The sequence below is a fragment of the Anopheles cruzii genome, chromosome 2 (assembly GCF_943734635.1).
Source record: "Anopheles cruzii chromosome 2, idAnoCruzAS_RS32_06, whole genome shotgun sequence".
NCBI classification, from domain to species: Eukaryota; Metazoa; Arthropoda; class Insecta; order Diptera; family Culicidae; genus Anopheles; species Anopheles cruzii.
The window spans coordinates 41269137-41283206 of record NC_069144.1 but is presented as its reverse complement, the minus strand read 5'-3'; the positions used below and the strand labels follow the sequence as shown (position 1 = coordinate 41283206).

The window sequence follows — 14070 nt, the reverse complement described above, 5'->3', positions numbered from 1 at the left end:
CTCTACATGAAGTTACACAGTTACATAGCCACATACAGGGTGATTATATAGTGGAAGAATTTGTTTAAAAAAACATAAATTAAATTACATTAAAACTTCTTTTTTTGTTCATTTGAAAATTGTTTCATTTTGGTCCAAGGAGATTTGGCATAATCACTTTTTCGAAATGATATCGCACAAATGGCTATATCTGGCCTTGGTAAACCAATGTGCCTGGATTTCCCATTTTTCCATCACTTTGTCCATTGGCTTTTTGGTAATTTTTGAGGACAGTTAGAGTCCTTGGCCTCTTGGATTTCAAATAGTGCCACGAACAAAACTCTGGTGGCGTTAAAACAGGTTCTCTCGGTGACCAGTCAAAATCGCCATTTCTCGATACCAATCGTCCATGGAAATCGTGTAGCGTCCTGTTGGAACCATTCGGCAGTTTTTAGGTAATAAATTGTACACTTAGGAATGACTGTATTACTATTATACACTACATGAATAGTGATTGATTCCAAGGGAGCTCTTGAACTTATCAACCCACACGTTGAAACATTTTTTTGAAAAGCCCACCAACGTTTGCGGTTTCGATTCATGCATTGTGCAAATAAAGTGCAACTGGATTTCCGTCCCAAACCCAAGGGGCCATACATTGCGCCGGGTGGCAACCACGTGAGCGTGGTACACAAGGAACCCTCCATCACACAAAAGAAGGGCTCCTGGGCCTCAGTTCCAACCGTACCTTGCGGTGCGTTTACAGAAAGCGAAGAAAAAACGAGACTCCAAAAGGGAGAACGAGTCAACGAGAAACAACAACCCGAAAACGGTGGCCATCGAAGAGTGTGGCGTTGACTTTCGTCCCGAGGTCGCCGTCGCCTCTTCGGTGACTCCGCGATTCGCTTGCGGTGCTGGTGGAGATTATGATTTATGGCGAAGGGAAAAACCAAATTACCATCATTAATTTGATGGTCGTTTCCAATAGCGGGCGCGGGCGGACCTCGGGACCGGTGGCCTTCCCATCCATCCATCCCCGGTTGTGCCATTATTTTTCACCCCTGTCCCGGTCGTGTCCACAGGTACTTGCGGTACGGCCACGCCACGCAAGCATGTGGCCTGCAGTGACCCGAGCGCCCCGCACGATGGACATGATGTAACCGTGGGTTCAACATAGTCGACAACCAATCTTCCGCATTTCCTGCGTGCACCTCTCGCTGGCCGCTTGTTTGTTCCTCTAAACATAGGCAAATACTACACAAACGCCCGTCGGGCCGTCAGCGTGGGCGCCAGGTCAGGCTCGTCCTGGCCCGACTCGGCCGGCCGGCTGTTGGCATGATTGCTTGTGGAAATTATTAATCACACGAGTGCCACGGCCACTGCACATCACCGCTTTCGCTCACTCCCCGCCCCTTCTCGGGAGAGTGGGAAGGGAGTTGGTCCACCCAGCGGCCATCAGCGACCGTGAGCTGCGCGGAACGCGGATTTGCGCCACGAAGACGAAACAAGCCCGAGAGCCGGTGCTGCGTGGTCTGAGTTTGATTGGTTGTTTGTACTTGACTTGGATGGTTGATTTTGTACACCCCACCACCGCCCCCACCACCCATTCCACTCAAGGCGCACAATAATGGAACCGCGGCTCCTCGAGAGCTTCTCCGACGACAACGACGATGGCGAGGACGATGATGATGAAGCGAACTTTTGGCATTCGACCGTCTCTCACCGAAGTGGGGCGCCCAAATCCACTAACAAGCTTTTGAAGCCGCCGGCCGCCGGCCGCCGGCCTTTGTGAACTGATAATTTTCGGAACATGGTCTCCGGGAGTTGGTCCGGGGCGGCCCTTGACTTAAGCCGCGGCTGCCGCGGCGATGATTGGCGGCGGCGCTGGGGCGACCCTGAGGACCTCGGGAGAGCGCTCGGGAGATCGAATTAAGTGCGCCGTATCGGTGCGGGCTCTTATTGTAAATTAATTTATATCATTATCTCAATCTGGGCTCGTCCCGGAGCGCTCAGCGTGCCCGCGGACCCCCACGTAAGAGGTCAGGTAATGAACTCGGAAATCGGATTAAATTGAGGAAACTTTCGGCGAAACACAAGTTGCCCGCTGCACGGCACGTGTTTCGGAGCCGTGGTTTTTTGTGACTCCTTTCGATGGGCTGCCAGCCAGCAGCCGCGCGTCACAGCGCCGTTCCAGGTGTCACCAAGCGGTGAGATTTTACGGCCCCCGCGCTCGGGAAGTAGGAAAGCCGAATCTCAGCCCGCGGCACGGCTCTCGGTGGCTCGTGACAGATAAATAAACATCTGTAGGTTGCGGGTCGAGGGGTGCGCACGCGCTAGGCGCATTATTTCATTAATACCGCCCTCTTTTGGGGTCCGGGACCGTGAAATATGGCCCCGTGTGGAGGTGATAAAATCCCTTTGAATGATCATAAAATATGACAATCCGAGTACAATCTGTGAGTGCGCGTCGCCCAGATCGGGGCGCCCCGGATGTTGCTTTGCTGCTTCGCTTTGGGCCTGGGGAATGACAATTTACGAGGCCACGCGGTGAAGCCCGGAACGGGAACTCGTCTGGAAGGAGGGTCGCTCCACGAGGACCATAAATATTCCATTTCTTCCGCTCTTTTCTTTAGGGGTCCGCGTTCCACCGGCAGCATCGCGCCGAGTGAATTGTCTTCGGGTGCCCGTTTCTTCGTAAACCTTTTTGGCGTCCGGGCTTCCCGAGTATGGGAAGAAATGAAGATCTCCGGTCGCCCGCCCGGGTTCCAAGCGAAGCCGAATGTGGTTCGGTTGGATCGCCGCGTATCGCAAATGCAATAAATTCTCAACACTTGACCGGGAGAAATCTCGTGGCCGAAAAGTGAAGGCGAAAAGTGTGGTCAAATAAACAAAAGTGCACTTTTGGTTGCACTCCCTGAATCCGCACGCCGCACTCCTCGCCGCACGGAATCGATTCGAGCCTGCCCACCAAACCCCAGTTTTATTGACAGTTCCAGGACGGACCTGGGGACTGTAGAACCCGAAAACCACGTACGGGTCCTGCGGGTGTTTCTTGACGCATGTCCTGAAGATGAAGCCGGCCGGTGCATCGTGTGCTCGGTCGTCAACTGCAGTCTCCTGCCTGTGAAGTGCAATAAGCCGAGGTCGTTCGGTCACTCGGAGTGGACAGTGGTTAGGTTTGAAGATGCAGCTTTCGGGAAACATTTCCCGCACGTAGTCGGTGCCGTGTGAAGGACGTTAAAATGGGTTTCATCGTTAAAATTCGACACTCGTCCAGAGTGTCCCGGAGATGCGTCCCGGAAAGCGCAGAAATGAAAGAGAGCGCGCGCATAAAAATTGCTGCTCCTGACCAGGAAGCAAGATCCGGGTGCGCATAAAACCACCGGCCAAATCGTGCGCCAAGCGAAGCACACGATTTTCGTGCATCATTTTCTGGGTTATAAATTCCTACGATACGAAAATATTATTTCGACTTTTATGTGCCGGACGCTGGGACCGCGGATCAGGGGCAGTGCGGGCGAGTTCCGTCCCGCCCGCCTAGAAGCACCTAGAACCCTCGGATCGGTCAGCGGACGGACGTCTAGGAGCTCATTTTGAGCCGCACGAAAGACGGAACCGAAATGGCGTGTAGCGGCTCCTAGACCTAGAGCCTCGGTTTGGGGCTGAAGACAAATAATAAACACACGCCGGGATGTAAGGATAGCCGTAGCATTTGGACCACTCCCGGCGGCAAATGGCAGCTTTCGTTCATTTCTTCGCTCGGCTGACGCCGTTATTACAACAATAACAGTCAGTCCCATTACGGAGCGGTTTCTTTGGGGGGGCGCTTTCCGTGCGCTGGTGATCAATAAACGATCCCCCCATTCCCCTGTCCCGAGACAACTGGCGATTATTCCTGGTCAATCTGCTGCCTCGGAACGCCCATTCCGGAACCGCCAACCGCTTGACTAACCGCCATTTTGTTTCTTTGGCAGGCGTCGGACTCGGCGGCTCAGCGGCGCTGGTTTATGATAAAAAATTACTGATTTCCCCGTAGAATTAATTCGCCGTGATTTATGATGCGATGGTCCTTTTGGTCAGCGCGCCCGACGGTCCGGTGGTGACGGTCTGGGGCTCAGCATGGCCCTGGTGGCCGTCTTCTTCATTAGCGACCGACCGCAATATGGGGATTGATTGATTTTTGGCAATTGTTTAGAGGCGGACCGCGTGATGGCCGGATCTTTATTGCCACGGAATGGTACAGCAAGAATCTATGAATATAGATTATCGAATAAATTGCGAATGCTATTATTGTTTCCAAGAGGGAGAGAGCATAAAACATAACAATGGCTCGGACTCGGGTAGTGTTCGATCCTGGGTTTTAGCATAATTGCTCTCTCGAGTCCGCGAAGGGCCGCGTTGAAAAGATTGTTTTGTAAATCAAGTAAGTGTTTGAGTTCGAGTTTGAGTTTTCTTGCCTCTCGCTGTGTTGGACCCGTCGATCGTGAGTTCAACCGAAGCCACAGAATAAATCCACATCAACAGTTGTCGGTTGATACGCTATCTCCATTTCCGCCACAGCTCCATTGCTCACAACATAAGCATCTTTACTTTAGCGACCAAAACAACTTGAAATGAAATCAAAAGGAGTTAAGGAAACCCCGCCAATCCAAAGGCTAAGGGTCACTGAAATATGCTGTGCCGAAAACAACGTGCCCCAGTCGGCCTCTTACGACCCCCAGTTTCGGTACGAAACTTGTTTGTTTGCTTCCTTCTTCGGCTGTTTCGGGGGACCATTTCCTGTCCGTGCCGGAAGCGGCTGCTGGCGCTGGGCCGCTGGGCTGGCGTCTGCTGATCCAATCTTAATTACCTTGGAATCCAGTTTTCCCTGTTTGCGCTTTAACGCGTGTTTCCCGCTAATCTTCGGCCATTGTGTTTACTCGGCGAAGAAGTTGCCGCCGCGAGAAAGAGAGACCGAGAGCGGCTGATGTTGTTGGGGGGGCCAGACTTAAAAATTGTCTCGGTAATTTATATGTTTTTGTGTGCGGTTTCGGTGCGGAAGGTGCGTGTGTAGTCGCGTGCATCGGTTTCGTTGTATCTTTTTATTTCCGGTGGCTGCGGCGCTTGGGACGAGATAGGGATTTTCGCGGCACGAACGATAGGCACTAAGCCGGAAGAGGATAAAGTCAAACATAAAACATCCGGGCACACAGCCGGCAACAGTGGGCGTTTGTGGGCGACGAAGGCGCAACTCACACACACACACACATTCAGGAGCTCATCCGGAACCGGAAGGAAGTCTTCGACGGTAGCGACTTCTTTGTAAATTGGCAGTGGTGGTGCGTCGCGGTGCGATAAGGCATGGACGCCAGAGCCACAGGCAGGCCCCGGCTTTGTTCCAAGAAGATTCATAAATAATGACTTAATTAAAAAGAACTTCACTGTTTCGTGGGGTGCACGTTATGCCATCTTTTCCATTATCGTCCTACGAATCTGTTGCCTTTCCACAAGTTTGCTCGGTAGCTCCGGGAACTCCGACCTCATCTGCCCTGCTGGAGGTGTATTACAATTAACCAGTAAGTGCTTAAATACTTGGCCCGCTCGGGACGACGTTCAAGACGCGGCCTTTAACAGGTTGCGCGAAAAGAGAAAGAGATGATAATTACTGGTGGGGCCTTTCACTAAAGAAGTACGAAGAGGATCAAAGAAAGTGCACATTTTTATGGCAAAAACATTAAAGTTTTAGTTAAATCTTCGATCAAGTTCACACATCACGCTGTCGATTGTGTGCATCGAATTCGAAACGAATATTTCTTCGCGATTCGGCACAACAGTGCTGGTGACAGCGCTCCGCGACAGAAGGATAAAATATGTGCCCCCTTCGTAAGGGGCCACCGGAACCTCGGATTCTTATTGGAAAACTTTTCAGAGCCGGTGCCACTTCGCGCTCAATAAAGAAAATAGTGTGATTTGTGTCCTGGGGTCTGGTCGGTGGCGTGCACCGCAATCGGTGGGCTCACGGATTGGCGCGTATCCTACGGCGTGTGTTAACGTGTACTTTACGACATGTGCCAGATTTATTTATTTATCCTTGCGCGCGTTCTCGTGAGTCACTTTTTGCTAAACTTTTTGTCAAAACGGAGCGCCCCCGAAGCGTCCCCGGTTTGCGGAACGGTAAATATGCCGCAATCATTTACATTTTCCTAATAGCTTACTCATGCTAATCTGATGTGGTCAAAGGGTATCCGGTTTATCCGCTTGCTTTATGGTAGCGGGAGGGAAGCGGGATTTAGAAAAACAGTGTCATGCAGGAGAATGAAAGAAAGGGGGCGGAAGCCCATGTTCCACATGCCTACCGAGAGAGAGAGGCAGGGATGATTAATGGGAAAATGGTTGCCGCTCCGTATCGTGCCTTCCCCTTTTGGGATGGTTATCATTCCGCCCCGGGTGCTGGGCGAACGGATAGTACAGATAGTAATAATAGGCAAAAACGGCGACATTTCGAGAGTTTGTCCCAGCGGCACGAAGGTTGACGGATGGCGGGCAGGCGGGTTGGACAACTCATTAATAAGTATTTGTCCGACCGTTCGGCCGATAAAACGGGGTGTAAATTGTCTGTAAATTGTCATAACTTTCGTTCGCTGTCGCACGGAGCAAGATGGCGCTGATACCTAGGGATTAATCGGTCGGCGGAACGGGAATGATTTGAGGGCCGATGATGAGCGACTGTAAAGTTGTCTGACAACTTGTAAAAATATCTTTTTCTATCAGATCGCATCGGAAACTATCGAGCATTAAGTTGCTTTATTTTATTGTGAAAATCGTGGAGATTCTCTTTCGCTTACGAACTGAGAAATAGTTAAATTAATCATACTCAAAGTGCTTTGATGGTAGGATTCCTTAGTTTGGACAGTTCTTCGACGCACTGGTTGCAAACAGATTTTATTTTTTTACACTTCAAACATCGGGAAAATGGTGCTTTGTGGTTTGCAATCACCGCACTAACGACCTCCAGACACAATGAACGCACCACAATGCAAATTCGTGTTGTAGTGCTGTTCTCATTACCTTCATCCGCTGTTCTCGCCAGAGTGAAATCTATTGTGTGGTTCCGGTGCAAATGTAATATTATTTCCGTTCTGTATTGTTTCACCAGTAACATGCATGAACAAATGTTACCGCATTCTGCGTACATGCAACACACACACACACACACACACACAAGAATTACCACATACAAAATGGAGGTTGTTTGGATTCCCAATGGATTGCCCGCGGCCAGGTGTAAACCGCGTGTAGGGTGTAAAACATGAGCATATTTGGTTGCGCTGACACGGCCACCGTCGAGTGGGTTAATAATGCAATCGAAAGCCATGGAATGAAACAGGATGACTGCAGGATAAATGAGAATCACCGATGGGCCAAAGTATGGCCACCAAACGGGGGTTCATTCCAACAACGTTCTATTTTGTTTCATTTGTTTTTTTTTGTGTTGTGTTCAACTTGCGAGCAATCTCGTCAAAAGGTTGCTCAATTTTGCTACGTAAAATAGGTGCTAAACCCCCTTTTTGAATTAGACTTGGTTTCATTGCTCAAAAACCCAACCCAGGTGCTCGTTCCGAACAAACTACTTTTATTCACTTCATTAACTTGGTTCCATTTAACTGAGTTCCGCACCAAGATGGGTCGCTGCGCTGATTGATGCGCTAAATCATCTCCTGGTGGGCGGGCGGGGATTGAAGGGTTCAATTATCTCCGGGAAACGACACAGTATTGCTAACACTTTGCACATGCATGCGAACATAATCGATCGAGATTATCACGACACCCATTCGGGACACATTGTTGCAGGGGCTCGCTATCGGTGCGTTGTTCAGTCGGTCGACGGCACCTTCGTACCTTCGTGTGGTTCGTTGTCTGGCTGGCCTTCGGGGGTCGTGCTTTCGGTCACTGGATAGCGGACGTGGCACGAATCATAGCAATGTAACACCTGATTCATTTGCACAATCTTCCGCGCTCCACTATCACCTCCGCGATGAGGATCGTCGCCTTCGAACGACGGCGACTGTTGACGGAGTCCACCAGGGTGATTAACATTTTGTCGACCACCGGTGACCAGTGGCGGCGGCGGCACGTTGGTGATGATGGGGGAATTATTAATACCATCATCGTTGCTCGGGTTGTCATTTTTCATCGAATCACCGTCGTCGATGGAGGCGCCTGGTGGCTGACGGTGGCGGTTGACTGGGCGGCTGTCATTAACACTGTCCTGTCCGGTACCGTCCGTTTCCTCTGGCACCGGGGTAAGTGGTGCCGGTGGAACCGGTGGCGGACCGATGACACCGGGCACCGGCGACGGAGAAATGTCCGCTCGCATGTCCGCTAGCGCCAGGCGCGGATCGATCATGAACAGGCCGTGGTGTTGGTAGGCGTCCAGCGGGTTCCAGTTGAAGATGGCCACGTTGGTAAAAATGTCTTCGTGAGGACGTGCTTCGGTGCCGGTACTCGATTGATTGCCGTTCCGTTCGCTGGCCGCTGTCGATTTTCCTTCACCGCCTTGCACCGCGCCGATGGAGGCGCACGGTGACTCACTCGTCCGGTGGACGTCCGGAGTGCCCGAACCATTACGCGACTTATCGACGGCATCTTGGTGGCCGCGGTCAGTGGCCGCGGTGTGCGTGTCATCGCCGTCGGCTAATAAATTAATTAAATCATCATCATTTATCTCCGTTAGCGACGGCGACTTACGGCCCGCGGCCGATCGGTCCGTGACCGGGACCACATCCTGCGTCGTTGCTGTCACCGTGCCCGTGGACGCCGCGTGACGCGTTTGCGCCCGTTCGAGCAGCTGCTTCGAGAAGGTCAACAAATCGTCCAATATGCTCTCGATCACCGGAACGTTCTCGACCAGCTGACCAACGATGGCCGTCGGGGTGGTGTGCAGGACTCCACTGCCGCCGGGTGCATCCAGTTGCACCGGCACTTGCGTTGCTACATTTTCCTTCAACGTTCGGTTGAGTTGTTGAAAAATTTCCTCAATTTCTTCGCCACGCGTCAAGCGCTTCGAGCGATCCGTTTCGCCCGGTTCCGCTTCCGGGGGTTCCGGGTGCGCCACGGGCGGTGGACTTACATTCCCATTCTCGAACCGTGCCCATCGGCCATACCCATCGTTATCGCCGTCGAGGGTAGGGTGCAATGCTGGCGGGGCGATAGAAATCGATCACGTGGCCCGACCGAGCACGACCGGAAAATGATTGAACGGCCCGCCGTGGCCCGGAGGCCGGGGGAAAGTTGAAAATTGAAAGAAAAACGTTAGACAACATCAGCGTGGAGTGGAGCGGCGGGCCGGCGGCAGGAAAATTATGTCGGAAAAGTGAGTGACGCCTGACAATGATTGGCCGCAGTCGGTGAGTGTTAAAGGGGGGTGCCAAATTATTGTGCGCACAGTGTTGGGGGGGAACTCATCGACCCGCGACCACATAGTGTCCGGACCTCTCCCTACGCTCCATCCCCCGAGTTGAGGTTCCCCGGACGAAAGGACGATGGAAACATGTTGTGCGTGTCGCTTGGATTTCTGTCACATTCCAGGTCGGGTCGGTTGAGTTGGAATCGGAATTTCGATCAGTTCACCGTGTGTGTGTGTGCGTGTGGGGAATGTGTTTCGAATTTTCACCTGACCCACCACGGTGTGGGTCAGATCGGTGATGAGTGTGAGCGTTCGACGACCTGGCGAAGCCGCTTCGTGCACCGTGTCATGTCGATGGAATGGAAAGTGTAATGATCCAGAAGGAATTTCCACGTCATTGTTTGTCGTGTGAAAGACTGAGAGAAAGACGAGGGAGATGGTGTCCTGCGGGGGGGTCATCATCACGCCGTGGCCGTCCTGTTTCGTCGTCCGTAAAATGGCCCCGCCAGGTGCTGTCCGGTGCTAATCGTCTGCACATGGTCAGCTCGGGGCAAACACACACACACACGGATTATTGGGTCCTCGGTTTTTTTCGATGATCCAGTCTGTAGAGAACATTTCGTGTGGCGTCGTTCGGCGGTGATCATGCCGGGTGAGTGATCATGGTGCTCTCACGTCCACTACTCACCAATCGGCGTCGGTTCATCATCGGCACGGACGGTTTCTGGCGTTGCTGGGGGTGATAATTTCGGCCGGTGTTGGTCCTCGACCGCCGTCGGCGAGCAGGTGGATCGGCCAGAGGCCACCAGTGGTGCGGCCAATTCGGTGTTCAAAAATTCAAATCGTTCGAATTCCATGGTACGCTCGTCGAACGGGCCAAAAATATACTCGCCATCGGTGAAACTAAGCACCCGCGGGACAGCGGACGGGAGTGGGTCGGAAAAAGCCGCCGGTCTATTTTCGGACCCCACGGGACGCAGGTCGCCTTGGTCGTCCTGGCGCGGCGCTGGTGAATGTTTGTGTTGCCGTGCGTCACCCGAATTGCTGGACGAAATTTCATCAACCGTTCGGGGATTGGTTTTAAAATAATCAACATTAACGTCCGGATGGGTCGGAATGTTTGCCCGAAGGACATCGGACCGGGCGTGGAAACTGCTCGCGTTCCCGGGAGACACGGGCCTGCCGACACCGCCGTCGTCGTCGTTGAGGTGGAACCGTCCGACACGAAGACCGTCCGTGTCCGGGACATCGCCATTGGAGCCAACGCCGTGCTCGGCCTCGGTCGCGATGGTGATGACATGATTATCGTCAGCAGCGTGGTGAGCTCGACTGAGCTGCAAGCTGCACTCGTCGAAATGATGAATTCCTAACGATGCACCTTGCCAGCGGTCCGTTGTTGTAAACGCAGTCGCCGCACTCGGTGCGACTTGCTCTGCAAATGGTGAAATTATTTTAATTCACATCCCAACCGAGAGGATCGGGGTCCGTTGGGTGGTGCGTGGCAGGTGACGACGTGACAACAGTGAGGCAGAATCATTAAGGGTCCATGTCACGGACAGAGCTCGGTCGAGTGATTAGAGTCTCTAGGTGTTCGGGCCTAGGGCTCGGGGCTTTAAGCTGCAGCTTAAAGTTCCCGCGCAACGGAGCAGGCATCGCAGCGAAATGGCCTTCAGGGAGAATCAATCCCCATTTCAGTGGGTCGGCCCAATTTTGTTGTACAAATACTAGGTCCAAATACCTTGAGAATCGTAGTATTTTCAAAGAAATCAAATGTTTATGACATGGAAACGAAAAATTCTAGTTTTTTTTTTCAAATTACGGGCCATTTCTAGCCATACATTTCTTCCATCTCTCTGCTAAATTGTGGGTTCCCAGACGAAAGAATTCTTCGTCTTTTGGAGCAAACCAATTAGTCATCCAATTTCGACTTCCTCGTAGGAAACGAAGTGTTGCTCAGTTGCTCATGAAATCGATGAAAATGAATGATATTCCGAAAGAGCCAAGTCTGGTGAATACAACGGAGGGAATAGCAGCTCCCAGGCAAAGAGATTTGATTGTATCCTGAACCAGTTTTGCATTGTGTGTCATGGAGCCGCCAGGCCATGGAGCACCTGGCGCCTCCATGGCGGACCAGAAGACACGGCATTCTGGTCGTTTATCGATCAATAAATGATTCAATTTGATCATTTGTTGTCAGTAACGATCTAAATTAATTGTTTCGCCAGGTTTTAGGAGCTTGTAATGCATCACACCTTTCTGTCCCATCAGAAAGTCCTTTTTTTGGACTCCTCCAACGCTCTTTGCTTGTTAAGCCAAAATCACCATTTTCAAATTATTTACTAGGTGTGTGCGTTGAGAAACGAACTTTTTTAACACACAAAAAATGTTTATAAAATTTTTATGCAAATTTCTATTTTATTCGAAGTATGTGCCATCGTTAGCTATACATTTCTCCTATCTCTCTGCTTAATCATGGATTCCCAGACGAAAGAATTCTTCGACTTTTTAAGTAAACTAATTAGTCATCCATTTCGACTTCCTCGTAGAAAAACGAAGGGCTGCTCAGCCAATACGTGTCCCATCGATGAAAATGAATGATATTCGGAAAGAACCAAGTCTGGTGAATAACGCGGGGAGGGATAGCAGCTCCCATCCAAGTGATTTGATAGTATCCTGAAACAGTTTTGTTTTTTGGGCGCCTGGTGCTTGATTCCACGGGCCACCAGGCGCCCCCATTGGAACCCAGTAGAATTGCATTTTGGTCGTTTTTCGATCAATGCATGGTTCAAATTGATCATTTGTTGTCAGTAGCGATCGGAATTAACGTTTCATCAGGTTTTAGGAGCTTGTGAAACACCACACCTTTCTGTCCCATCAGAAAGTCCGTTTTTTGGAGTCCTTCGACGCTTTTTTTTGTAAAGTCAAAATCGCCATTTTGAATTTTTTAAACCACTTAAAGCACTGCGATCTTCCAAACACAAGTCCCGACAAGCATTTGGTGCGATTCCGAAGCAGTTTTCTTCAACAGGGGCAGAAAAATAATAATCCCCGCAAAACGTCATTTTCAGGCACAAAAGTTGACATGGTCTAACCCTTTCAAAGATGGGTTGCAAACCGAAATATTTTTTTTTCGACCTGAAATCATTTACCTGATGTCAAACAAGGTAATGATGAATGAACCGCAAAACTGGGAAGTCCCAATCGGCAGGTACAGCCATCTTTTTAAAATTTCGTTTCTCAACGCACACACCTAGTAAATCACTCAAAGCACTGCGATCATCCAAAAACTAGCTTCGGCAATCATTTGATGCTATTCTGTAGCAGTTTTCTTCAACAGATAGCATAAAAGTAATAATACCCGTAAAACGTCATTTTTAGGTACAAAAGTTGATATGGTCTAACCCTTTTAAAGATCGGTTGCAAACTAAATTAATTTTGTTTTCGACCTTAAGTGCTTGGTGTCCTTTGCTTGATGTCGTACAAGGTAATAATGCAAAAACGCAAAACAAAAAGGTCAGAATTGACAGGTAGAGCCATCTGTTCAACATTACGATTCTAAAGGTATAGACCTGGTAAAGGTTCGAGATTGGCCGGATCGAGGCCGTTCGGAGCGTATGCTCCGTTAGCTTAATTTTCTGATGTAAAACAATTTAAAAAAAACAGGAGACCACTCGTCAACAGTATGTCACAATACCTTACCTAATGAAGCTGAAACCTTTTCAAGTCCATGGCAGAGTTGCAACAAACCGGCTTGCACCCGGAGGACAGTATTTGAAAGTGAATAAAATAATTTAATTATTTCAAACACTTTTCAGTGCGGCCGGACCACAATACCAAACACACGGGGGCCTGACACGGACAGCCATTCGTTCGGGCGGGCCTTCATTAACGGTGCAATCCACTTCATTAAACTCTCGACTCGACGGGACTCATCCGCCGCGCGTGTGGCCGGAACGTACGCGGAAGTTAAATTGGAAAAATCGACGGCCCACCCCGGGCTGGGTCGGATTTGTTAAAAACAGTCAAGCCATCCACCTCCAATTTATTACTGCCCACTTCCGTGTGGCCGTTTCAATTGAATCTATCTCCCCGGGGGAGCGTCGGTTTTGATTGACACCCTGTTGTCGATCGGACACTCCAAAAACGCGGCCACGCGGGAGCCGCAAGTGGATACGAAACACAATTTCGTCATTATCGAGCGATTCTTCAATTCGCCACCGAAGTTCATTATGTTGTTGATTTAAACCATCAAAACCCGGCTTCGGCTCCGGCCCGCCGGAAGCTAACGAACCGAGCGCACGGTGTCCTAACAAGCCGGGAACTTAATTAAGCCTAGCCAAAGAAGGGCGCCTCATTACTCAACCTGTCCGACCATCTTCGCGGCCGGCGAAGCTTTCTTTGCCGTTGTTGCTACCCCCGGAGCCGGATCACTAATCGGACCCCGGAGGGGGACAATCGAGAGCCGATAAAAGGGAAAACAAGGACACGGCGCCGAGGCACCGGGTTGAGTTATGGCCTTCGCCATCGCGAAGCCCCGTTGAAGGATGTTGTTGATTTCGGCTGGACCTAGAGATTGGCGCTCAGTGCGTCGCCACCTGTTACCACCCACCGAACCACCTTTGGAGTGTCAAGGCAGAAAGAGAGAGACACTGGGAGAGAGAGAGAGAGCAGAAAGATAATTACCACTTGTAGCGTAATCCTTTCCG

General features: G+C 50.6%; 1 protein-coding gene across 6 annotated transcripts in view; it reads right to left on the bottom strand.

Moving 5' to 3' along the window:
* LOC128269381 (uncharacterized) overlaps nt 1-14070 on the bottom strand; it is a 92529-nt gene that overhangs the window by 50305 nt on the left and 28154 nt on the right. The window contains exons 1-3 of one of the 6 annotated variants that reach the window (XR_008269191.1): nt 14048-14064; nt 10053-10796; nt 7858-9156 (exon numbers count right to left, since the gene is read on the bottom strand). The exons of 3 other annotated variants lie outside the window; for them this stretch is intronic. Coding sequence is in view for 2 of the 3 variants with exons in the window: in XM_053006827.1 (XP_052862787.1) it covers nt 7858-9156; nt 10053-10221 (1468 nt within the window). In the remaining variant the exon portion in view is untranslated. Of the gene's footprint in view, nt 1-7857; nt 9157-10052; nt 10797-14047; nt 14065-14070 lie in introns of those variants that run through there. 2 more of the 6 variants (XM_053006827.1, XM_053006828.1) reach the window with 2 other exon arrangements.